General features: G+C 38.5%; 1 protein-coding gene across 3 annotated transcripts in view; it reads right to left on the bottom strand.

Annotated features, from left to right (window-relative positions):
- AUH (AU RNA binding methylglutaconyl-CoA hydratase) overlaps positions 1 to 27,737 on the bottom strand; it is a 117,832-nt gene that overhangs the window by 57,176 nt on the left and 32,919 nt on the right. For 2 of the 3 annotated variants that reach the window (XR_012635506.1, XM_074931786.1), the window contains exons 4-6: positions 26,411 to 26,497; positions 9,907 to 9,999; positions 8,876 to 8,932 (exon numbers count right to left, since the gene is read on the bottom strand). Coding sequence is in view for 2 of the 3 variants with exons in the window: in XM_074931786.1 (XP_074787887.1) it covers positions 8,876 to 8,932; positions 9,907 to 9,999; positions 26,411 to 26,497 (237 nt within the window). In the remaining variant the exon portion in view is untranslated. The remainder of the gene's footprint in view (positions 1 to 8,875; positions 8,933 to 9,906; positions 10,000 to 26,410; positions 26,498 to 27,737) is intronic. The other variant, XM_074931787.1, reaches the window with a different exon arrangement.

Genomic DNA, 27,737 nt, shown 5'->3' with positions numbered 1-27,737 from the left:
ATTGGATGTGGTGGGAAACATAGTGACAAAGGATGAAGAAAAGGCTGAGGTACTTAATGCTTTTGCTTCAGTCTTTAATACTAAGACTAGTTCTTCTCTGGGTACCCAGCCCATATGAGCTGGAAGACAGGGCGCTGAATGAAGCCCCCCGTATTCCAAGAGGAAATGGTTAGTGACCTGCTGCTCCACTTAGACACACACAAGTCTATGGGGCTAGATGGGATCCACCCAAGGGTACTGAAGAAGCTGGTGGAAGTGCTCACCAAGACACACTCAATCATTTATTAGCAGTCCTGGCTAAATGGGAATGTCGCAGTTGATTGGAAGTTAGGAAATGTGACACCCATCTACAAGAAGGGTCATAAGGAGGATCTGGGGAACTCAGGTCTGTCAGTCTGACCTCAGTGACAGGGAAGCTGATGAAGCAGATCACCTTGAGTGCCATCACATGGCACATATGGGACAACCAGGTGATAAGATAAGGCCCAGTCAGCATGAAAGGCAGGTCCTGCCTGACAAACCTGATCTCCCTCTATGACAAGGTGACCAGCTTAGTGAATGAGAGAAAGGCTATGCATGTTGTCTACCTGGACTTTATTAAAGCCTTTGATACCATTTCCCACAGTATTCTGCTGGAGAAACTGGGCACTCATGTCTTGAAAGGGCATACTCTTCACTGGGTAAAAAAGTGGCTAGGCCCAAAGATTGGTGGTGAATGAAGTGAAATCCAGTTGGCGGCCAGTCACAAGTGGTGTTCCACATGACTCAGTACCGAGGACAGTTTTGTTTAATGTCTTTATCAATGATCTGGACAAGGAAATCATGTGCACCCTCAGTAAGTGTTCAGATGACACCAAGCTGGATGTGAGTGTTGATCTGACTGAGGGTATAAAGGCTCTACAGAGTGATCTGGACAGGCTGAGGCCAAATGTATGAGATTCAATAAGGCTCAGTGCTGGGTCCTGCACATGGATGACAACAACCCCATGCAATGCTACAGGCTTAGGGAAGAGTGACTGGAAAGCTGCACAGCAAAAATGGACCTGGGGGTGTTGGTCAATAGCTGGCTGAATATGAGCCAGCAGTGTGCCTGGGTGGCCAAGAAGGCCAATGGCATCCTGGCTTGGTCAGAAATAGTGTGGCCAGCAGGTCTAGGAAGTGATCATTCCCTTGTACTCAGCACTGGTGAGGCCACATCTCAAGTAGTGTTCAGTTTTGGGCCCCTCACTACAAGAAAGACATTGAGGTGCTGGAGCATGTCCAAAGAAGAGCCACAAAACTGGTACAGGGTCTGGAGCACAGGTCGTACGGGGAGCGGCTGAGGGAACTGGGGGTGTTTAGTCTGGAGAAGAGGAGGCTGAGGGGAGACCTCATCGCCCTCTACAGCTCCCTGAAAGGAGGGTGCAGAGAGCTGGGGATGAGTCTCTTTAACCAAGTAACAAGTGACAGGACAAGAGGAAACAACATCAAGTTGTGCCAAAGGAGGTTTAGACTGGAGATCAGGAAAAATTTCTTCACCAAAAGGGTTGTCAAGCACTGCAAACAGGATGCCCAGGAAAGTGGTTGAGTCACTATCCCTGCAGGTATTTAAAAGACGTGTAGATGTGGTGCTAAGCATCTAGTGGTGGATTTGGTAGTGCTATGTTAACAGTTGGACTTTTCCAACCTAAATAATTGTATGGTTCTATGATACATGCCTGTGTGGTGGCATAAGACCACTTCTGCAAAGAATAGTGGTTGTCAGACATTCTTTAGAAAACAAAAATCCTCAATATTCATTCTCAGGTAACTTCCCCAGCACCAAGTTATCAAGTCATTTTCTCTCTTTTACACACTTCATCTAGTTCTCTGAATCTTGACTTCCTTACTAGACAGTGGGATGTACTGAAGAGGAAAAATGAAACTATTTTCTACTTTCCCTAGCTCACAGTCTGGCAGCTAATGCTTTTTTCCCCAGTGGAGACGACGGAATTTAAATTTCCAAAGGGAGAAGAATCAATCCTTCTCCCTCACAACCTGAGCAGCTGGTCTGTGCACAAAGCTACTGTATAAAAGGAGGGACTGCTGTCATCCCACTTGGTTTTGCTCTGATGTCTTCTGCCATAGATGAGTTTTCTGAGGTGACTCAACCTGCCATCACAGATAAGGCATGTTCTACAAATGCCTACTTGGTTGAGACCCTTAGCAGACTTAGAAGGAACAATGCATTTTGGTATATTAACCCAGCATTCAACTGACTGCAGCTCAACCTTAGCCTTTAAAGGCTGCAGTACTTCTGTGCATATTCAAAAGCAACATTTCTCACACCTGGGAAATTTATGTTAAAACATAAGTGACTAGACAGCAGCTGACTGGATCTTTTGATGACCACATTTCAAAATAGGATGGAATGAAAGAGAGCATACACACAAGGCCCAAAATGCCGTAGTTGATCTGCCCTGAATCTGTATTTTAATACTACTAAATTCTAGTAACATTCGTTTAACATAGTTTTTTGAGTTTAACTTCTTGGGGTTTTAAAAAAAGCAAACAGAAAATAAAGAAGTTTTTCATAGGGCCTCAAACACCCATGTTAATTGTCACCGAAGTTAAAACCTTTACATCACATACTCATGGCAGCTGATAGAGAAGAATGGTATTAGCCTAACATGCTGTAGGGACCTACTTTGAAGAAGCAACACATTTCGTGAGCGTGTTTCAAATGTACTAGATGGCAGCAGAAACCTACTGAGGTCTCTTAGTGGCTAGAGCTCTCTTTCCAGCTCCACTGCCCAGTCCTACATTGGCTAAGAGCAGCTTCAAGCTGTAAGCACATGAACCTATGAAGCCTAGGGCTCAAGCGGGTGTATCTAGCATCTCTACCTAAATGATATATGCAAAATTCCTTTACTCATTCTTCACTTTCTGACGACACAAAACATGATCAGCCACTATTTGAATGACAGGAACCAGAAAGAGCTGAAACGTTGACACTGCTCAAAAGGACTGGTGCAAGTACAGGCTGATTAGGAAAAAGTTGTGATAAGCAAAACTAGTCCTTAGAAAAAGCTGATAGGAATAGGAACAGGGAAAAGATTCATCACTGAAAATACCCCAAAATGTATTAAGTTTAAAAGGCATTGTAACATGGTGGAATCTGTCATATATGCAAGGAGTTGAAGACATATGTCCACAACATTATTATAGGATAGGGGAAAAAAAGACAGATTTTTCAAAAGTCAGTTTTTGAATAGCAATAAAATATTCTGAATGAAACTCATCATGAGTCAGACACCTAGCATTTTAAGGTGAAAGCATTATAAGTTTGAAACATCTATAATTAACTGATGACAAGGAAAGATGAGACAACCAAATGAAGTTAAATACCGAGAATTATGGAGAACTTGATCTGAACTTCTTGAATTCACAGAATCACAGAATCATCAAGGTTGAAAAAGACCTTGAAGATCATACAGTGCAACCATTAACCCAACACTGACCATTCTCAAACACACCATATCAGCCCAATTCTTAAACACCTCCAGGGATGGGGACTCCACCACCTCCCTGGGCAGCCCATTCCAAAGCCAAACAACCCCTTCTGGAAAGAAATGCTTCCTAATATCTAGACAAAACCTCCCCTGGGGCAACTTGAGGCCATTCCCTCTTGTCCTACCACTTATAACCCAGTTAAAGAGGCTCATCCCCAGCTCTCTGCAACCTCCTTTCAGGGAGCTGTAGAAGGCGATGAGGTCTCCCCTCAGCCTCCTCTTCTCCAGGCTAAACAACCCCAGTTCCCTCAGCCACTCCCCGTTGCCGTTCTCTGGACAGGCTCGAGTCATTCAATGTCCTTTTTGTAGTGAGGGGCCCAAAACTGAACACAGGAATCGAGGGGCGGCCTCACCAGTGCCGAGTACAGGGGTGAGATCCCTTCCCTGTCCCTGCTGGCCACGCTATTGCTGACACAAGCCAGGATGCCACTGGCCTTCTTGGCCCCCTGGGCACACTGCTGGCTCCTGTTCAGCCGGCTGTCAATCAGCACCCCCAGGTCCCTCTCTGACTGGCAGCTCTCCAGCCACTCCTCCCCAAGCCTGTAGCGCTGCTGGGGGTTGTTGTGGCCCAAGGGCAGCCCCCGGCATTTGCCCTTATGGAAACTCCTCCAGTTGGCCTCAGCCCATGGCTCCAGCCTGTCCAGGTCTCTCTGCAGAGCCTCCCTACCCTCGAGCACATCAACACTCCCACCCAACCTGGTGTCATCTGCAAACTGACTGAGGGTGCACTCCATCCCCTCCTCTAGATCATCAGTGAAGTTGTTAAACAGGAGTGGCCCCAAAACCCAGCCCTGGGGGATACCACTCGTGACCAGCCGCCAACTGGATTTAACTCCGTTCACCACAACTCTTTGGGCCCGGCCATCCAGACAGTTTTTTACCCAGCAAAGCGTGTGCCCATCCAAGCCAAGACCAGCCAGTTTCACCACAAGAATGCTGTGGGAAATGGTTCAAAAGCCTTGCTAAAGTCAATGTAAACAAAATCCACAGCCTTTCAGTCATCCAGTAAGCAGGTCGCCCTGTTGTAGAAGGAGATCAGGTTTGTCAGGCAGGACCTGCCTTTCATAAACCCATGCTGACTGGGCCTGAGCATCTGGTTGTCCCACATGTGTTGCATGATGGTGCTCAGGATGAGCTGCTCCATCAGCTTCCCAGGCACCAATGTCAAGCTGACAGGCCTGTGATTTCCCCGATCATCCCTCCAACCCTTCTTATATATGGGCATCACTCTGGCCAATTTCCAATCTCTCAGGACCTCCCTGGTCAGCCAGGACTGCTGGTAAATGATGGGAAGTGGCTTGGCGAGCACCCCAGCCAGCTCCTTCAGCACCCTCGGGTGTATCCCATCTGGTCCCATAGACTTGTGTGTGTCTGTGTGATGCAGCAGGTCACTGACTTTCTCCTCCTGGATTGTGGGGGGGTTGTTCTCCCAGTCTGTGTCTCCTGACTGAGGAGGCTGGATTCCCTCAATACAAATAGCCTCGTTACTGAAGACTGAGGCAAAGAAGGCATTAAGTACCTCAGCCTCTTCCTTTTCACTCGTTGCTATGTCTCCTCCTGTGTCTATCAGGGGATGGAGGCTCTCCCTGGTCTTTTCCTGTTGAAGTACTTATAGAAACATTTCTTCTTGTCCTTGATAGCTGAAGCCAGATTAATTTCTAGCTGGGCTTTAGACCTCCTGATTTCCACCCTGCATAGCCTCACAGCATCCCTGTAATCATTGTGAGTGTCTAGCCCCCTCTTCCAAAATCTGTAAACTCTCCTTTTCTCCCTGAGTTGCAGCCAAAGCTCCCTGTTCTACCAGGGTGGTCTTGTCTGCCATTGGCTTCTCTTACAGCACCTGGGCACCGCCTGCTCCTCAGCCATTAACATTTCCTTCTTAAAGAGCGCCCAGCCTTCCTGGGCCCCTATACCCTTCAGGTCTGTCTCCCAAGGGATCCTGTCAAGCAGGTGCCTAAACAAGACAAAGCCAGCCCCTTGGAAGTCCAGGATGTCAGTTCTGCTGCCCCCTCTCCTGGCCCCTCTAAGAATAGAGAACTCAATTACTTTATGATCGCTGTGCCCTAGTCAGTCTCCAACTGTCACATCATCCACCAGCCCTTCTCTTTTCACAAAGAGGAGATCCAGCAGGGCACCTTCTCTGGTCAGTTCACTCACCAGCTGCATCAGGAAGTTACCTGCCACACACTCCAAGAATCTCTGGGACTGGTCCCACTCTGCTGTGTTGTATTTCCAGCATATGTCTGGGAAGTTAAAGTCTCCCACAAGAACAAGGGCAAGCGATTGTGAGATTTCTCCTAAATACCTATTGAATATTTCATCCACCTCTCTGTCCTGGGTGGGTGGCCTACAGTAGACTCCTGCTACAACATCTGCCCTGTGGCCTTCCCCCTGATTCTAATGCAAAGACACTCAACCCTGTCTTCACTACACTTGTGCTCAAAGCAATCATAACAGTCCTTAACATACAGGGCCACCCCACCACCTCTCCTTCCTTGTCTATCCCTCCTAAAGAGCTTGTAGCCATCAACTGGCACACTCCAGTCATGGGAGACATCCCACCATGTTTCTGTAATAGCCACGACATCATAATTTTCCCGTGTCATCATGGCTTCAAGCTCCTCCTGGTTGTTACCCATGCTGTGTGCATTGGTACAGAGACACTTCAGATGGGCTGACATCCCCAGCACATTTTTGCATTTAGAGGTCTCAAGTCCAGTCCGAGCTTTCAAAGGTGTTACCATGGTTACTGATCCATCAACATCCCTTGCATCTTTGTTGTGCTGCATGTCTCAATCCCTTGCTTCTTCTGAGATGGAAGGGTGAGAGTCATTGCTGGCACAACAGCCCACAAACTCTGTTAATCTTCCTGGAGCTCATGTCTAGGAGTTCCAGTTTTGTCCCCTTCCTCCTTCAAGTTTAGTTTAAAGCTCCCTCAGTGAGACCAGGTAACTCCTGCCCCAAGACCCTTTTTCCCCTGTGGGACAGGTACATCCCATCTGATGACAAAAGGTCTGGCGTCCTGTATACCAACCCATGATTGAAAAAATCTGAAGCCCTCAGAGTAACACCAGTCTTGGACCTACAAGTTCATCCATTGAGTCCTCCTGTATTCTTCATCGATCCCTGCAGCTGAAGGGATGGAAGAGAACACAATTTGTGCCCCGGATACCCTTAAGCACTTTCCCCAAGGCCCTGAAATCTCTCTTCATTGATTTTGGACTACTCCTGTTAATATCACCGCTACCCACCTAAAAAAAGTAACAGAGGGTAGTAGCCCTTGGGTCTCAGAGTGGGGAGTTTTGCCTTGACCCGGGCCCCAGGGAGGCAGCAGACTTCCCTATGAAGCGGGTCTGGTCTGCATATGGGGCCTTCGACACCCCTCAGAATGGAGTCACCCACTACAATGACTCTTCTGGGGTTCTTTTAAGAACTGGTTTTAATACCTGGTCTAGAACAACCCAGCCTTGGTGGACCTTGGTCTTCCTCCTCGTTTGACTCATTTTCTCCATCTTTCTCTGCTTCATTCAAAAGTTCCAGGGCCCCGTATCTGTTGTGAAGGGACACCATGAACGGTGAGGGAGGTCAGGAGAGGATTTTGCTGCCTCCCTGAGCAGGGGCCTGTTTCCAGTCTCCTTCATCTCTTAGGTCCCCTCCTGCCTGGTGGCAAGAGGGTACGGAATCGCCTGCCTCTTCTGGAGCCTCCATTTGCTCCTGTTGATTCGGGGGTGCTAAGGTGCTACTCCACCAATCAATTTCCCTTTCCCACTCCCTAATACTTCTTATTCTTCCAACCTCTTCTCTGAGTTCCATCACCAGGCTGAGCAGGTCACCCAGCTGATGGCAGCGCACACATGTGCTGTCACACAGGTGCTGTCACTGCTACCCTCCAGCAGGACTGACAGGCTCAGGCAGCTCCATCTGGGTTACCATGTTCTTTCTGGTGGTGGTTTTGACCCAAGTGGAGACCACGGTTCAGTCTACTTATGGAGGATGATGAGATGACAACTAGCTCACATAATCTCTAGAGCCATGAGAGGGACTATGCCCCGTCTGCACGCCAGTGAGTATCTCTCCGATACTGTCCTTCAGAATTCCTTAGGAGAGGGTGGAGTGGGAGCACAAAGGGGAAAAAATTGCCAACAAAGATAAACAACATCGTTTTCTGTCTTTTTCTTCACCAGAACTTATTGTCAAGGCACATTATTTCATGACACCGCCACCAGAATAAAATATATCCTTAAAATCATCTACATTATTATCTTTATCCACTGCTAAAAAGAGACATAACCCAGTTTACCTTATGTAAAATGTAGCTCTAACCACAGAGAAAAAAAGATGGGAAGAAAGTATTGACTGAAATCACAACTTAACAATAGCCATAATAATAGAGCATTTGAAATTGTACAATAATTGTCTAGGTTAGTGATAGGATATTATCTTACACAAAGCTCATACTAGTGCTCCCATTATGGTAGTTTTTACTCTTGTCTCTACATGAGCTGCAACAGTATCCATTAAAACTGTATGCAGTGCTTTCAGAATAGGTTCCACCCATGAGAAAGAAAATAGGAGCAAAGAAAAGGTATAAAGTTTCCCAGAACTTCCAGAAATTAAGGGCAAAACTAGGTGGGGATCACAGGGATGCACTTGTTTTCAAGTTATAGCCCTTTCTCCAGGAAAGCAGGTATCTTAATTCAAGTAACAATGATTTATCCATAAAATAAAGCCAAAAGGTTTCATAACACGAAGACCTCCACAAACATTATTCATTCTATTACTTTCATTCACCTTGAATCCACAAAAAGCCAGTCAACTAGTCTTCTGAATAGAGGTTTTTGAACCCCAAAATCTCAATAAATCTTGGTAATACAAATGATCTATTCACAGCTACACTTTCAGTTTTTAAACTCTTTACAACCAATTTACAAGGCGCATGAAAACAGAATTTGAATCCTAAAGTACCAGAATTTATGTAACAGTGCATCATTATTTACATTACCGTTTTTGAACACTGATAGTTAACTCTTTTCTCCTAGTCTGATCTGAAAATTATTCAGCCTTCATATCAAGACATCAAGTGTCATTTATGGAATCACTCAACACCTGGTTAATGAAGACTTTGATTAAAAACATAATATACAAGTGCCACTCCCTAAAAATGAAAAATACACTTTTTAATTAATTTTTGGTAAATAATATGAGCAATGAACTTTAAAACATGCCATGATCCTTATTAGTAATACAAAAGTAAGGAGAAATACATAAAAAAACAACCCAAAAATCAAATATGAAGAGCATGCACTATTTAGTTATCCATGGTAACAAATGCAAAACATTCATACCTGCACCTGGAATGATTGCCAGCTTTGTTTCAACTAGGCCCATTTTAGCAGAAGAGGCTAAAGAACAGAATGTAAATGAGTTCTTACTACAATCTATAGGAAAAAAATTGCAAAATATGTAAGAATGACCTGAAACATTGTTTTTATTAGATTTCTTTCATAAAGAACAATAAATCAAAAAGCATTTGTTTATGAAAATCTTTAGATCCAACTGATATGCTTTTAGTAAAAGATTCAAGTACTTATATCAAGGCAAGCTCTGTACCTTTTTAATTTTCACCTAGCAAGTAAGTAATCACAGTGATTAATTAACTGAGACTTATTTGAAAAATGTAAAATACTAAAAGACTTATTATTTAACATCTTAAAATGGGGTAGAATTCTGTATCTGATTATTATGAATTCTTCAGCTGACAGCATATTCTCTAAGGGCCAAACAGCTTTATACACCCTAAGTTACTGGCAACTGTTCAGGACAAAGTTTCCATTTACTTTCCAACAAATGGCTTTACAGTTCTGACAGCTGGATAGGTCAGAGGTTCCTCTTTTCAAGTGCTGTTGTCACTTTTTTTTTATAACAGCTTAATTGCTTGTGCAATAATACTCTCACTAACAACTTTTGCTTTTTCTCTGCAACCTGTTTAGATAAAATCAATCTCCATCTGTAATGGAGACTTCAAATACAGAGGAGGAGAATACTTTAATTACCAACTAAAACATTAAAACAACTACATAACCCTCCTGGCAATACTAATAAAATTAAGGTCATTATGAATTAAATAAAACATGTAACAAAACCAGTCCAGCTATCAATGGTAAGTTGTTTGAAACTAAACATTAGCAAACACTTAGGTTTATTTTTTTTAGAAAGTTTAAATTTGTTTTTAGAAAGTTTAAATCCCTTTAAAATAATTGATTATAAACCACATCAAATACAAAATAATTTTAAAAGATTGTTGCCAAAACAAGGACTAGTCAAGCCATATGCAGCACTAATAATCCTATGTTCCAAAAACAGGAATCAGACCTACCTGCCACTCTTATATCACAGGCTAACGCAAGTTCTAGGCCACCACCTAATGCAGTTCCATCTATTGCGGCAATAGTAGGTACAGGCAGATTAGCTGAAAAATAAAGTACCAGTTAACACTGGTCTTATAAAGAACAGCTCTGAAACATCATTTCATTATATTTTGTTCAAAGTACAGTCATGCTACGGAAAAAAGTTTTGTAAAACAAAGCAGGACTAAAAACTGATTGCTTAGCAACACTTTGGCAAAAAACCTGACCATCTACACAGGTTTGTGAGTCTTTTTCTCTAGCTTCTGTTCACTTTTGACAAAAATCTGGATAGTAAATGACAAAAACATACAGAGCAGAGCTAGGCAAACAATAAAACAGGACCACCTAATGGCACATACACAAACAGTCCCAGTCGAAATACAGATGTCTTATCATAATCATCTGTGGTGCTAGCATAGTTGGAAGTCTCTGTGTCTTCGCATTTCCAGACACGTTCAGCTTAAAGTACTGCTCTTCGCCTCCAACAAGCCTAAGTTCCCTTCTTCCCTCTTCATCACAAACTCATAGAAGTTTGATGAAAAATGTATTTTTTACTTGAGAAATAAACTTGTACATTACAGCTTTAATTATATTTAACATAACATTTACCACAATCAATAATTTTAAACTCTACTCAGTATTTCAGCAGGACATTTTTGCTAACATTTCAAATATAGTCAAAAGCAATTCATTAGCTGAACACTTGAGTGTACAGCTTGTTGAAATGCTAAACCAACTCTTGACAGCAATAGCTTTTTCTGCATATGTTAAAAAATACTTTCTTTGTTTTAATGTTTCAACTACTTGAATTCAATGATCAATTCATTCAGTCTTAGCTGAAAATTGAAAAAGAAAAAAAAATGCTGCTAAAATGTAAATGCAAGTGAGGTGTGAGAAAATATTCTTTCCTTTTCTATTCTAAAAGGGTAATGTGACCAAAAATTATTAATTGAATGTATTAATTACAAGTAATACTTCTTTTCTTCAGTGAATTAAATAGTTCTAAGTTTAGAAGTTGTGCTACTCAGCTTACCTTTTTCCTTTCTGACAGATACAATTCAGCTAACTTAATTTTTTTTTTTAAATCAATTAAATGTTAATGTATATCAGCATGAATAAATCTGTACACAAACAGGTAGTCTGTCACTGGGTAACAAAACAAAATATCAAGTTAAATGGAAGGCTATTTTTAGTTGCAAATCAGTATCCTTTTATGGTTAACAACTAATAAAAATCAAGTTGTCTTTAGGAAAACAACAAAAAAAAAATTTACGAATGCTTTTCAAGATTATAACAGATGCTTTAAATGAAAGTACCCTGGTTGTTGGTTTATATCATGATTAAAAGTGATTATCTGAATCAATTCCAACCTCAAAAAAGACTACTGATTACTGTCTGCAACATCAAGCACTTGCTGCCACTTAAAGGAGCCCATAGCATCCATTATATTTGCCATCTACCACAGAAGGCATGGGAGACAGAGGAATAGGAGTAAAATCTGCTCCTTTTTATCTTTTCTTAGTTATATGGGAAGGCAAGAACAGAAGGTAACTCTCATTTCCATCAGGACCAGGTTGCTGACCGAAACTCATAACCACATCACTATAACCAATTTGCTTCACAGTCTTGCAATCCAAGTTCAAGGCTGATACAGGTAGCATTTCTCTTAAAAGAATTTGCCTTTGCCATAGGTAAATGAAAAATAATTTGCCTGAACACGAAGGCATGGTCATTATTATTAACTTTAGTTTCCAGCCATTACTTCCTGCATGCATGTTTCATTTCTCAGACACTAGCAAACAGTATCTGGAGAACTATTTCTCCAACTTTTGCAATACTTCAAGGCAGACTACTTACCCTATGATAAGGAACCTCCATATTTAGCTATGGTAAAATTCAAGTAGACTATTAGACATAGAAATGAAACTTAAAGAAAGAATATTACAAAACGTCTTGGTTTCAAGAATTACAGCCAGCATTTCTATCAAGCAATATTAAAATTCATAATTTAAAATGAAAAAAGCAGTCTGATACCATATGTTAGAATCATCACTTCCCGTGGATATTAATTTTACAGGATCACCTGACAATGAATGAAAGGCGAATTACAAATGCTTTACAATAGCTCTGTGCACACCTATTGTAAGAATTGAAGAAATTAATCCTTTTAACATGTTCTTGTGAAGCATTAGAAGAAGCAATACAGAAATAAATTAGCAATTGCTCTGGGTTGTAAATTGACTTTCTAAATTACTAGAACTTATTACCAAGGGTAAAGCTTCTTGGAATATTCATATTTTGTAGCACAAGAGGCACTTGTTCACATTTATCTGCATAATTTTAATACACAACTGCCAAAACTGTTTGGCTCATTAAAAAAACAGAGATGATGTTTGACAAATTGTGCTCCGTAGACTTAACTGAGTTATATGCACTCAAATTTTAAGAACAATAAATTATGTAAATAGACAGGTCAACCTCCACAGTGATTCTACATGGCAAGGCTTATTTGCTATGAGTGACAGAAAAAAAAATAAATATTTAAAGCTTTGCCAAGAAACCCATTGGTTTTACTCTACAGCATTTTACCTTTTTGTCATGCTGTAAATTTCAGGCAATTGTACTACTAATCATTAGTGCTAGATTCTAGATCTGATATGGGTTTATCAATGTGCAATCATAAGCTGCACAGTGAAGTCCACAAAAAGAAATATATATATAAAAAACCAAAATAAACTAGTGTACAACACACAGACAAACGTAGACCGTATACATAGATTATTGTTATTAATAGATAAAAAAGGAGTAGGTAACAAGCAGTATTAAATTGCACTGAACTACTGTAATACATGTGTATACTGTGTGTAATATGGACACTAAGGAATAAGCCAGTTCATATAATCAATTCATAAAGGATTACTTCACACATCTACTGTATTGTAAAACATGCTGCTTATTCTGTAGATACACTTCCATTCTGCATGTAAAATAAGTGTCCCAAGCATAAGTCAATACTCATGTCCTAATAAAACATCAATGCTTAATGGTATTACAGAAAAGGAAGGTTCTAAGTATATAAAGAAAAAGAAGGGCCTCTTTCAGCGTATGTTAGTCCTAAATCTGCAACAGAGCCAGACATAAAACAAAAATGCTTTTCTCTATTTGAGATCACAGGATTAGAAACACATTTTGGACTACCTGAAGAGGAGACAAACATGAACAAGCAGATCAAAATAACTTTTATGTATTAAGTTATTTGAGGAATAATCTGTTAGGACAGAAGGCAATACAACCTGTATAAAAGTATGTTTATTGGCCACTGAAGACATGATACAGGCGTAGTGACCAAAAGGTAAACTGAAGAACTAAGATATTAATGACATGCAAAACACTTCAATAAGAAAACCCAAACATAACATGATACAGCTAATTAAGTCAAATAAACCCATAAGAAAATCAAACAAAAGTTAGAAAGTTCAATATACAGCGATATAAAGAAATGGATTTGTTTCCTACTCTGTGCTAACTGTGGATCTTCAGCATAACTTCATGAATACATTCCTGGTAAATATATATGTTACGTGTAGGCTGACTAGCAGCACTTTGTAGTCTTGGAATGCCTCCTGCTTTACCGCTACTCTCCATTACTGAAAGACATTAAGACTAGAGCAAGTTAAACTCTCCCAGAATTTTGTCACCAGTACAGAATGTCACAGGAGGAGGACTTTGCATTTAAGCACATAAAAACACATGTAATTTGTGGGAAGCAATCACAAGGAATCACAATTGTTTTGAACAAGGTAATTGTTATTTCATCTTTAAGTGACTTTCCACATAATGTCCACTGCTGGTAACTAACAAGGGATTTTCTTTCCACTTAGAGATGGTTATATGACAAGTGAAAGAGCAACATACAAATGCAGGCAACAAGTCTGGAGGATTCAGCCAAGAGTCTCAGATGTGTGTCACAAAGCCCACACTGCTGATTCATATATTGCAGACACTGACATTCCCCAAATAGAAAGCAGAAGTAGCCTGGATTCTATTGACCTGAATCATTGTCCTGGTTCAGCTAGGACAGGGTTAAGTTTCCCCAGCAGAGAAGGGGGAAAGGATCACCAGCCAGGTTATTAATACCATACTGACGTCAGGTCCAGGCTCAGCAGCGCGGGAACTTTTTCCTTTGTAGCTTTGGTCGTGGGAAGCACATGGCGGGTTTGTTCCGTAACCATTGTGGTATTTCTCTGTATATCTTTTGTCTTGTTTACTGTTATTGCTGTTTATTGTTGCTATCATTGCTACTGTTGTTGTTCATATTGTTTATTACACTGTTGTATTAAACTTCTTCTTATTTTAACCCGGAGTTTGTGCCTTACTGCCAGCCTGACCGGCTGAGGGTGGGGGAGGGGCCACGGCAACGTGGTCTCCGGTCCCGGCAGGGCTTAAACCAACACAATCATATGTGACTATTTAGTCCTCTGACTAACTAATTTTAAAAGTTCTTATAAAATTACAGATATGTAAGATAAAAGTCTGAGACAAAACTGAATTACAGTTGTTACTTTCTTAGTAACTTTTAAAGCAGCCTTTTTCTATTCCTGCACAACCCCACTTTCTCACTATTAACAGACAACTAAATGGTCTGATCAACTACGAAAAATCTACTTTCTGCAGGTATTGAGGAAGAAAGAAGGAAGAAGTATAAAGAATAAATAAATACAGTTAAAAAAGGCAACAATTTATATTTGAAAGTAGTCTTGCCTTTAAACAACATACATACATACAGCAGATTTTACGTAATAGGCAATAAATACATTCTTTAGACAGTGTCCAGGGCTCAAGGGAAGAATTATCACTATTACTAGTCCCTTACTGGGAGTTCCTGAAATGGGTAGAGTAAGAATAATATGGTTATCCAGAATTCCAGACTGTGATTTGTGTCCTGGTCAACCTACATCAACTTGTCCAGACTGATTAACTTAAAATACATGACACCCAGAAAAAGAGTTACTGATTTAGAATACATGAAAGAGACTGATCTCCTAAGAGCATCTTCCTTGCTTGCTAAGTAAGTTTACAGCTCTAGTATTTTCTGTTAACAACTGACCACATATTCATACAAAAGAAGACACACTCTCAAGCTAGGCACAAAATTCTGAGATCCAGACCGTTCACATGCCAACAAGCTTTCTATGAGAACCATTTATTTCGGAGCTTGACAGCAGTTTCAAACAATCAACCTGAAGAACACTGGTAGTATTCCTTCTTATAGCTAGGATACAGGAGTCAACATTAAGGAACTGGAAGTCCAGAAGACTTAGAATCCAGTTTCTCTTAAAGTAAAAGCTCTGCACCATTACTGCAGCAACAGCTGCAGTTCATGATTCTCATGAATGAGAAAACTCCATCGAAGCCCATTCAATCCCTAACAATGCATAAATTGTGTATGGTCCCTTAGATATAATTAACTTATATTTCTGAAGTACTCTTTTAAAGATTAGGACAAATATTTTCAATTCAACTAATCGCAGCACTCAGAATTTGGTATTTAGGAACATTCAAATGAAGCCACACTTTAAAGCATGACTCTTCAAGCATTTGATCTGAAAGACAGTCACCTTAACTTCCCTTGCTGTTCCTCTAATGTCCTCCTATAAGTGGACAATGTTGAAAAAAGTCCTTATTGTTCATCTCTCTTACTTCAGTGACCTCTGGCAATCAATCTTTGGTAAGAACATTCAGATGTGAATCAGAAGCTAGTTACTACCTCTAGCACCTACTGAACCAGATTCATAAGCCTGACTTGTCTTTATCAACAGACAGACAATGGTCTAAGAAGAATTCTTGTTTTCCAGTACTGACTGAAAAGAAAGTAGTGAAAGTACTCCCCTCAAAAACTGTGAGCCTCCAACTAAGATAGAAGCAGCAAGAGAATTCAAATTTACATGACAGCACAGCTGAGTTCCCAAAGAATGGAAAACTATTTATTCCACATGTGCATTTCTGATTATTTGACAACTAAGGTTGGTCAGTGCACACCATACTAGGACAAGAAACTTCAGGGGGCATTTCTAGCTGCTCTTTTTTTCCTTTTGAACAATGGATTTCATAAAACATAAAACAAGGACGATTAATTGTCTAAAAATATTCTGCATACTGTATTACATGGATTACTGGAGGAAAATATGCTATAAATTGAGGGATATATAAAAAGTTCCACAATTCATTATCTAACTAAAGCAGATTGAGAAAGCATGGAAAATATTTGTCTACATAGGCCTGCGGCACATGCAGAACACAGAATGGTTGGGGCTGAAGGAGGCCTCTGGAGGTCGCCTTGTCCAACCCCTCTGCTCAAGTCAGTGTCACCTGGAGTAGGCTCCAGGGAGACTCCACCACCTCCTTCGGTAACCTGTGCCAGTGCTCGGTCACCCTCACAGTAAGTAAGTGTTTCCTGATGTTCAGGAGGAACCTGCCATGTTCCAGTTTGTGCCCATTGCCTCTGGTCCTGTCACCAGACACCCTCCTCTTTAGGTATTTATATATATTGATGAAATCACCTCCTGTCCCTTCTCTTTGCCATGCTGAACAGTCCCAGCTTGCTCAATCTTCCCTCACAGGAGAGATGCTCCAGTCCATTCAGTACATTCATGGCCCTTCACAGGACTCTTTCCAGTAGCCCATCTCTCATATTGGGGAGCCCAGAACTGGGCACAGTACTCCAGCAGTGATCTCACTGCTGAGGAGCAGGGAAGGATCACCTCTCTCTGCCTACTAGAAACACTCCTCCTAATGCAGACCAGGATACCATTAGCCTCCTTTGAGACAAAAGCACAGTGCTGTCTCATGTTCAATTTGGGTGTCCACCAGGACCCACAGAGTGTTTTCTGCAAAGCTGCTTTCCAACTCATTAGCCCCCAGCATGTACTGGTGCATGGGGTTGTTTCTCCCCAGGTGCAGGACTCTGCACTTTCCTTTGTTGAACTTCGTGAAGTTCCTGTCAGCATATTTCTTCAGCAGTCTGAGGTCCCTCTGAATGATGGCACAACACTCTAGTGCATCAGCCACTCCTCCTGTTTTTATATCATCAGCAAACTTGCTGAGGGTACACTCTGTCCCATCATCCAGATCATTAATGATGTTGAACAGGACTGAATCCAGTAATGGCCCCTTGGGTACAAACTGCCAGCTATGGGCTTCCAAGTAGACTTCATGCTGCTGATGACCAGTCTCTGGACACATCCGTTCAGCCAATTTTCAATCCACTTCACTGACTGCTCATCCAATCCATACTCATCAGACACTCTGTAAGAATCTCAGACAGACTTTACACAATGTCAAAAGACTTAACTGAAGTCAAGGTAGACAATATTCACTGCTCTTCCCTCACCTACCAAACTAGTAATTTCACTGTAGGTTATAAGGCTGGCAAAACATGATTGCCCTTTTGTCAATCCAGGTTGACTACACCTCATGACTTTCTTATCCTTCACGTGCCCAGAAGTAGTTTCCAGGATTAGTTGTCCCAGCACCTTCCCAAGGATAAATTCTAATTTACAAATAAGAAAGCTCCCTCTCGGTTTCTTGGCATATTTACTTCCAAGTAGTAACAATAATGGAGCCTTCAAATTAACAAAAATAACAGTCACATGACCCAAAAATGTCTGAACACAATGAAATACATATTTGTAGATTCCACAACTGATGTGTCAGTCATGAGGAAAGCAAGAAAGAAGAAATAAAAGACATAATAAAGTGAAAGTGTCAAATCAAGAATTATAGATTTTGGGGTTATTATTACAAAACAACGTACTTATTTACATCTTATTTATCTTCAGTGAATATTTCAACTAACAATAGCTTAAAATCACATAATACTACAAGTCTATGGGCTGATTCCTATACCAACAATGTTGAAAGAAAAGTTCAAGATACATGACTTTACAGAGCTTCGTTACTAACCAAAATCTGAAAGTTTTCTGGTTACAAGTTAGGAAAGTAGTCTTCAAAAGGCCACAAATGTAAATAGGAAGTTTGAATCAGCATTAGGTATTATTTAAAATTACCTGCTAGCTTGCTATAATAACCAGGAATGGATTTTTAATTTGGTTTTAAAATAATTAAGTTTATACCTAAATATTAGTATCTTGTAATTCCAAATAGACTTCCACCTGTTCACTACCCAGATTTTTAATCTCTCTTGGTGGTTCTGTTCTTGAGCGTAAAATTAATTTTTTCCTTTCAGAAAATAAAAGGATATAAATTATGCCCCTTGAGTGGCAAGTAGAGGCACTCCCTGGGCAATTATGATAATTGAAATATACTTTATATTAGGAACATTTTAATCACAAAATTACACTTTCACAAAAGTTAATTTATGTCATTGGAAATCAGAAAAATAATTGCGACACAATGCTATTTCTTGATTTTATCTTTTGAGATCTTTTTCTAAGAACAATAATAAAATTAAGATGGCATACAAGCTTTGCATTTAAAAGAGCAATGTCAGTTGTGTTTAAGGCACTTGCCTTGCCTTGTAAAATCTGCTATCAAGTCAGTGACTACAACAGTTTGTTTGCATTCATCAAAAAAGGCTTTTTTACGGGGAAAAAAAGCTAATAGAAACCAAATACTTCAAGAACTTTCATCCATTCTATAACACTATGAAAACCAACCAATGTATGTAGCTACACACAAAAGTGGCTAAGACAGATTGTCGAATCTTCCTGTACGAATTTTAATGCAAAGACTGGTTAAACCATTTCTGTGCAAGGCAAGCAATTAAATGCTACAAAGCTTTACCTGTCCTAACTGGAAAAAGAATGAAAAGTGATTACTCGAAGTACCTTCTATATTTACATATGCTTTAAAAATATCTCCATCTGCAAAAACGTGACCACACTTCAGTCTGAATGGTCTACATGTGCATTTGGATACACATAATTCTTTCCCATGCACTTCTAGTTACAACTGTGAAAGGCTTTTAGCTACCCTCTTATTCCTGTGTTACAGATAGGAAGTTTAACAGACTGCCATTGTTGATAGATTTATTTGAACATTATTATCTTTGCTTTAATACCTTTAAAGTTCAAGCAGGCAATCAGTAGCAAGAGGGAGCTGCATCAAAAAAAAATTTTCAGTACTTGTAAAGAAATTTTGCTTCTTAATGAAAGTGGTTACTACACATTGCTTACAGTTGGTTATTAAGTAAAATATATTAGTAAAGTTTATCTTCCCTTTATTACGACAGTAGCTAAAGGGTTTTCTTAAAGCACCCCCCTCAACCCCATTAATTTCCTGGTTTCTTCCACTGATCACTCACTCTTACAAATGACCTAGGAAAAATATTTTTGAATTGACAAAAAAATATTTAATACAGGAATATTGTGTTCTTCATTTTAAAAATTTTCTCTTTGGCACTTCATGACTGTAATAAGGACAGTGTGTTGTTACTCTTGACAATAGAAGCAAAAGCTGGAGAACTAATGGGAATGAAAGATGTGCTTTAATCAAACACTTAGGTACAGTCTTCTGTAGTCTACTCTTCCATGATTGTCTTCTTGTACTATATAAAATAGTTGGGATATTTCATTCATCTTCGGGGATACACTTCAGTTTGATAAATAGATTCCTCAGTTTCTTCATATTTACTGATGTTTCTTCTTGTAATCTCACTCTGCCCTCAGTAAAACAATAATGAAGTAAACGCTATATGACAGAGTCTATTTTCTGTGCAGATGAAGAAAAGCTCTGGATAGAAGAAAAATGAAAATTATTTCTTGTATTTCTTACCCGTGCTAAGTACGCTTAAGAACTTACTACTCACACAAATAGCATAGCACATATTCAAGCACTGAATTTACAAAACAAAACAATTGATTATTTCAGTTACATTTTCACATTCTATTTCTATGTAAGTTTTTTCTTTTCTTAGCACACAAAATAAAATTCAAACAACAGCACAATTATAATCCCTAATGGGACAATCCAATAGGGTAAGTTTTTCATTGTTTTATTGTATACTTGTTTGATTTACAGTAGGAAGATAACATACTCTAGTATCAGCAGCATTCTTGTTTGACACAATACAAACTCCCATCAACTCTGATCATTTCAGTTGAACATTTCTAGACTTTTTCTCCTGCATCTCTTTTCAGCAGTATTCCATATACCTACATTCCCCAGTCTTTATTGCTAAAACATCTTTATTTCGAAATTAGCTTAATATATTAAGTAATAGTTTCAGTCAGCTCATTCACTGAACACTGTAGAGGAAACACTCCCTAAGCATAATTTTTTTTCTAATAAACTAGCTCAGTAATATCACCAAAGCAAAATACACATATATGTGCACATATTGCCTATACCTAGGCAAAAGCCATGTTCAATACAAGATTTGAACATGCTGTTCTGAAGTCAAAGCCTAATGCTGGGCCCAAGCGATGAGTTTAGGATTTCTTCAATAGAAAAGCAACATAATACTTCCGGTACCATGCCAGCAGTTGCTGCCCTTTGAATACCAGTTGGTTCTAGGAACAGAGCCAGAGTGAGACAGGCAAAGCAAAAGAGCCAACAAACTATTCCTTCTCATTCGGGGATTGAAACATGCAATTTCAAACCTGAACAAGGCGAGGAAAGGGTAGAGTTTCCCAACACATCAAACATGCACAATGTGAGTCCCTAGAGAGGGATCAGAAGCCTTGGACAGCAAATCATAATGGAAGCCTGTTTTAACAGTCAGTGTGCAGACTGGCTATGTTGATCTTAATAAGCCATTTGAGCAGGTACCACCCTTCTTTTGGTACAGTTACTTTTTGCAGGAGGAAAATGAAAAACCTATGTCCAGAGCACAGACTCTTTTCCTCATAGAACAGCATTCGGAATTACTACCAGAAGGAAAACTAAACTACAACTGAGGCTATGTTAATTTTGTCAAGGCTGTACAGCAGTGCCAGGGATCAAGCAATGAATCAGCAATGCAAAGCCACCTCCTTCCTCAATCTTCAGATCTATAAGGAAGGACAATCAGCTCATCCTAGCATTCAGGTTTGCCCGTTTCTGCATCCTTTTTTATAGCAGTTTTAAAAAGTTACTATTATGAGGGAAAGAGTATATTAGTAAGTGTGGAAGTAATGCTGTCATGTAAGTAACTAATAAATATCTTGGAGATAAATTTAAAGTTGCATTCATTGCCTCTATAATGGTACAGAGTTTAGCATTGTGGTTTTTAATTAAAAACAATCCAATGCAATTTGACAAAACCTATCATTTCAGCTCTGCAAGGACAGTACTGTCTATTTAGGAAACAGACAATACTTAGTGAAAGGGTATCTTAAATTAATTCAATGTTAAGAGAAGCAGTAAATCTACTACTGGAAAACAACCAAGAGCTCAGGAACACGTTCAGAATGCTAGCAGTCTTGGACTGTATTAGCTGTGCTCTACACTTAACCAAACAGGCAACAAACAATGTAACGGAGCAAGAGAAATACTGGGCCAAAGTTTCCCTTTCACAGTGTCAGCAGCATAAGGAGACCATGATGCCAAGGATGACTGATAAGCATGTCACTGCTAGCTGTAAAGTTGCCCTTTTTCAAATTTGATAGCTACCTGTAATATTTCATTCAGCTTCCCAGTGAATCCTTTTTCAAGTTATAGCCTACATCTGCTCTAAACTAAGAGAAAAATCCACAGTTCTCACTGGATTTCCAAACTAGAGTACTCTTTGCTGTTCAGATTTACCTCCAGCAAACACAGAGGGATTTTGTCAATGGTTACATAGGCAGTCACTTCTCAGAATAGCTGAGAAGCTGTTGTTCAACTAGAATAGTTAATAGAATCAACTCTGAAGTGTTCATTACTAAACCAGGATTTTTAACATCAACCAAAGCTACACAGAAGCCCCAGAAACTCAGTAAAATAAGGCACTGCACTGACCTCATCAATGATCATTCTTGCCTATTTTTGAGAGTTTACAATGGGAAGGTGGGGTAGCAGATAGCAGACCAGAAATCAAGTGAAACTTGTGTAATCCCAATTCCACTTTTGGGACCTCTGAGATGAAGTTTTGGCATCTTGCATCCAAAACCAAACTGCAGCACATAATATGGTACAACCTAAGAATTTCCAAGGATGCATGATCTTCATAAGTCAAAAAAGCAACTTTTTGGAGAAGATTAATTATAGCACTCTTTCAGGTAAATTAAAAATTTGGTGATGACTGAGTGAAGCCAGAATGACAGAAAATTGCTAAAGAAGGAAAAAAAAAAAATCTGTAAAACTCTGAATAAAATAAAAAACACACAACAAAAAAACAAATGCAAGTAACTGACTGCAAGGTGCTTTATTCAGGATGATCTCATTCAAATTGGACTATATCAAAACTATTCACATCTGTGAAAATTATGTCTAAACAAAGTTACTAAATATCAACTACTTATTGAAGTTACATCACAACTTATGCATCAAAACTAACCAGATGTCTTAAAGCACTATAAGGTTTGTTAGAATGGAACATCTCCAACAAAAAACAAGTAAAATTACTATTTTATTAAAAATTTTTTCCTTAGCTTATTTCAGATCAGGGTTCCATCAAGTCACAAGTAAGGTGTTTTACCTCAACATGTGTCACAAAATTCAAGCCTGACCACACTCTAACTTTGATTTTAAAAATTAACCAAGAAAGTCTGTCCCCAATTTTTTTTCGCCATTTGTGGGATTGAGGTACTTACAACTATGTTCCTTGGAAAAGCTTTGCTAACCAATGATGTTTCACACTTATTAGAGGTTGGGACCAAACATCACTCTGAGTAATTACGAGTATTTGCCAAATTCTAATTCTTTCTGCAGCTTCACCTTTTCTTTCTCTTTAAACAAGATGTTTTTCTGGACGAGAGCGTTTATTGCTTTCAGGTCCATACACAGCCTCAGTTTGTTTTGCAACTGAAATCCCAACAGATAACATATATACAATGGTAACATCACAGCCCAGACCCCACAGACAGTATAATGAACATGAACTTAATGGGAGTCAAACCATAAAATGTATGTTGAAGATTTTTCTCCCCAAAGCATCAAAAACACAGCTTCTGGGAGTCAGTAACATTTGATTCCATTTAGTCAGGCCTGTTTTGTTGTGCATAGTTGTAAGACATCTATTAGTGCTCTTCTCTTCTACTTTTTTGAGGATAAAGCCAGCCTTCCATAAGTAACAAAGAGCCTCAAGGCAGAATATAGTAAAGGACAAGTAATCTTACAATTCCTACTATTATAAATAGATAGATTGAAAAATTGATAAATAAATAAAGCAAGCCCCAAACAAACACCCACAATTCTGGTATAATTTTAGCAAAAGCAATCACTGCTAAAAATAGAGTCAGTTTTGATTTTTTCCCCCCTCAGTTTAAAGCTCTAAGCACTGCAACTAAAGACTCAGTACAATTTTTTCAGCTCTTTTTTTAAGTGCTTATTTTTATACCAAGTGATATTTACTGCAGTCTTAATACTTCACCCAAATTTAGCAAGAAGTTATAAACCCATGCCATAAAAACAAGAGCAGTATGCTTTTAATTTCCAGAAAATTCTCTTCTGTAGCTGTATTCCAAAATGATACTACAGCTTTTTATAAAACCACTAGAGTAAGGATTTTAAATGTAATGAAATTGACAGGAACTAAAGAAAGCCAAAGCATATCAATTCTAAAAAGCTAAGTTTGCCCAGCTGTTCAAGATGTAATTAACCTTTTGTGTATTTTGTTTAGAAAGATAACTTAGTGGTTTTCTTTCTGAAAATAATGTTAAAAAGAAGCATCTCCTTACTAGGTCACACATCTGAACACAAACGCAATTACCAAAACATGACCTATTTCTGAAAAGGAAAAAGTAGAACACATTTTAAATGAGATTACAGTATTAAAAATGGATAGAAAAATAACAAAGTGGGAGATTGGAAATATTGTTCCCTGGCTATACAGCATTCTGCAGTGGCAAATAACAATTTGAAAATTGTATCCCCTCTTTAACCATCTCACAACATTCTGGTTGTTGCTAGGCAGGAAAGAGATCATTATTTTCAATATACAGATTCATTGCAGTAATCAAACAGAAACACAGTGTCCCACTAGTTCTACAAAAGTTATGTTCTGTAATGCCAGATCACTTCTTCAGAAGAAAAAAAAGAAGAACTGAAAACCTCTGACTTGCTACAAAATTAATGTTCACTTCTATTCATCACACAACATTATGTTTTGTGCACCCATCTAATATCCTTTATAAAATCCACTTTTTTTATATTCTCTACCATTTCCTGATGTAGGGAACCACATTTTAAATTGCTCTGCAAAGACCCTTCAGAATAATGTCAGATTCATCCTATAAATACATCTACTGTTGGCATAATGTATATGTAGTGGGAATACATCCTGTGATTGAAAAATAAAAGCTACTTATGTAGTATGCATGTCCGAACATTCATGATATGAAAACCGACCAATAACATTAGGAGTCATATCTCAATATTATTCTCTAATCCTGTAAAAAAAACTTTAAAAAAATTAACTGGGAGAGGGCCAAATACCATGTAACCATTAAAGAATCTTCTAGTGACTGTGTAGTTTAGTGTTTTAAAGCAGAAATGGCAAAATGGGGGGAGGGGGGTGGGGTGGGGGAGGAAGTAAGGAAGTAAGGAGTGAGGAAAGGGGGGAGGGAGAAGTGGGAGAAAGAGGGGAAGAAGGGGTAGGGGACAGAGACACTCAGTTTCAGCAAAAGTTTTGTTACAATATTGGGCAAGGGTTATGTTCAAATTCGTTCTCTTTTCCAGCCTGCAGTGTGTCTAATTGTCATTACTACCTCTTCTCACAAACCCTCCTATCTAGGTACTTTACAGTGACCTGCATTCTCAAACATTAATTCCACTTACAATTTCATGCTTCTTCTTTGAGAAAGAGACTAGAGATCAATGAACGAAAGCACTCATACAGGTTTCCTAAACTTCAAGTAATTCACTGTTAGCATAATGATCCACTGTAAACCTTTTAGATAACATTGAAAATTTGCTTACGTATTCAGTAACTAAACACTCTCACAGGAACATTAATGAAGCTGAAGACACTCAAACATTTGTCTTAAAGTCTTTTCAACTCTGAAGCAAAACAAAATATCAAGTCACTGTGTATATTTTCCAGTCATTCAGTGCAGAAAGCTGAATTCAAACACTTCTTTAGACTTTAGGAATTTTCTCACTTAAAAAATTAAAAATAATCTAATTTAAAAAAAAAAACCTATTTCCTAATCATAGGAAAATCTTTAAACCAGTTGCCTGTATTTAAACATTATAGCAGCTCAGAAAGTGTTTCCAGTAACTTCAGTCCAAGAAAGGCTAATAAAATATTACTTGGAGCTAAGGAAGCCTCCCAAAAATCCTACTAAGTAACTAAATGGAACAACTTGCCTCTCAGCATTCCAGTGAAAGGACAAATGCCAGGATGAAATACAGTATCAGCTGCAGGAAATAATGATTTATTTGCTTATAGATTTTTACTTATTTTATTTATTTAAAGAGCCTGGAAGATCTGCTTCATTTCAAAGACAAGACATTAATTCAATGACACAAGTACCTCCATGAACTACCTAATCAATGGCTCATTTTTCAGTAGTTTGTCATTTACCTGCAAAAACATCCTGGTTTCCATTCATGACATTCTGCCAAACGAAGACCTGACTCACTGTTATTAAGGTAATGCATCTAAACACATTCTCTGAGAAACCAGTTTTGTGCCAAAATTTCAAGTGACAAAATACATTGCGTATATAAATCAAATGTGTAAAATCAGTTGCTTCAAACTTGGTATGCTTAACTTCTCCTTTTCATCAAACATACAGGTAATGCCCTATCGAAAAACAATTACATTAAAACTAATGAGCAGAGATGTAGAAACATATGATTTGATGGTGAATTCATAATAAAAAAATTTACAGAAAAGTTACTATCTTTAAAAACTGGTTCAATGCAATTAAAATCCCAAACTATTAACAGGTTTTACTACACCAGAACAAGTGCATAGTAAACAAAATTTTGGAAGACCTTAGTAGCTCACCTTCTATCATCCGCTGATGTTTAACATGTTTCTAAAATGTATTAAAGACTGTATTAATTATACTGACCACAATCCTTTACAGTAAAAAATAAATTCTAAGGTACTTGGATGTCACTCAACAATCCATCCTTTATGAAAACAGCAGTGCAAATCACCTCAATTTCAGCTAAGATTCAGCTTCTCCTAGCATTCTAAAAAAAAAGTCCAACTTGATTGGAAACATTTTAAGAGAAGTAATGCACTGTGATTTGTATTTATCAATAGTTGTGGATATCCTACTACCTTTCAAGAATTAACTGTACACATTTATGTCATTCCTCTAATCTAACCCTTCTCAGGTTACAGTTAAAATAACATTGTTCAAGGGAGAGGTTACATACCCATTTCATTAACAGTTGCTCTTGCTTTTGAGACGAAAGAACTAACTTCACTTGAATGCATTTTTGCTCTTTCTTTAAGGTCAGCACCTGTAAGTGACATTCCACATACATGTTAGCAAGATGTATACAGTACTGTAAATACATTTTGAAAAGTAAAATATTCCTGTATTAAAAAAAAAAAAAATTAAGTCTACTTTGGGATAAGGACAGTTCATATTGGTCATACTCATTTTCCACAGATTTCAAGGAAAACATGGACTATTTATCAAGAAAAAAAAAGAAACTGAAAAAAACCCAAACAAACAAAAAATCAAATTACCCACCACCAGATTTTCACTAAGTATATTCTTCCCAGTGACATTTCTTCTCATGTTAGTTTATGACCAACAGCATTTATGCTAATGTTTCATCTAACATACACTTTTATTTTCCCAACTGTGTCACAAAGTCTGATAAATATATGTTTTTCTTGTTGTGCTCTTATTATTCTTTTATTGGTAGATCATAAAATATCTAGGATGCATGGTTTTACATTAACAGACTCTATCTAAATAAAAAAATTCTACAGTGGACCTAGTACCATTTTTCAACTCACTTTACTGAAATGTATTTTTGAATAAGCTACATACCGTATTTTTTGTTCTTCCAAAAAAAGCTAAAACATTAAATCTTTAATCTATTTCTTCATGAATATATGAAAGTAATTCTTTCTAAAAAGCACACTATAACTAGATGGTTACAAAAATGTGTATTTAAAAATTCTCTGATATGCAAACCTGACATTTCCTCTCATGAATGTGTAAAGAAAAAGAGAAACAGTAATAATAATAACAGCTAAATACAAAGTAAAACAGGAAGTCTATGCTTCTTATAGAGGAAGAATACATGAAAAAGACAAAATCTGCATACACACATTTATTCTCCAAAGAACCACAACATGTCCACTGCAACTTAGTGCATATTTTTTCCATGTGTTAAAAGTGAATCTATTTAGTCTCTTGGCATATGTCTGAAAAGGCTAAACAAGGCATATAACCAAAGCAAAAAACAGTTTTATGTTTCTCTATGCTATGAATCAAATTATCACCCATTCAGAAAAATGCACCAGACTCAGATTAAGTGAGGACCATAACTCTGAATTTTAAATAAAGCAGTCATAGGATTCCCCTTTTACCTTTCTGGACTTAACTCATGCTAGACTCTCTTGACCCTCTTCATCAAACAGTTTTAGATATACTTTTGTTGACAGCATTAGTTGACATTCACAACTCCAGTCTAGCTCTGAAAATCACTATCTCAAACTAACATTTTCTGACAGACATACAGC

The sequence above is a fragment of the Athene noctua genome, chromosome Z, assembly GCF_965140245.1.
Source record: "Athene noctua chromosome Z, bAthNoc1.hap1.1, whole genome shotgun sequence".
Classification (NCBI taxonomy): Eukaryota; Metazoa; Chordata; class Aves; order Strigiformes; family Strigidae; genus Athene; species Athene noctua.
The sequence above is the reverse complement of the archived record's forward strand: the minus strand, read 5'-3'. Positions and strand labels throughout refer to the sequence as shown.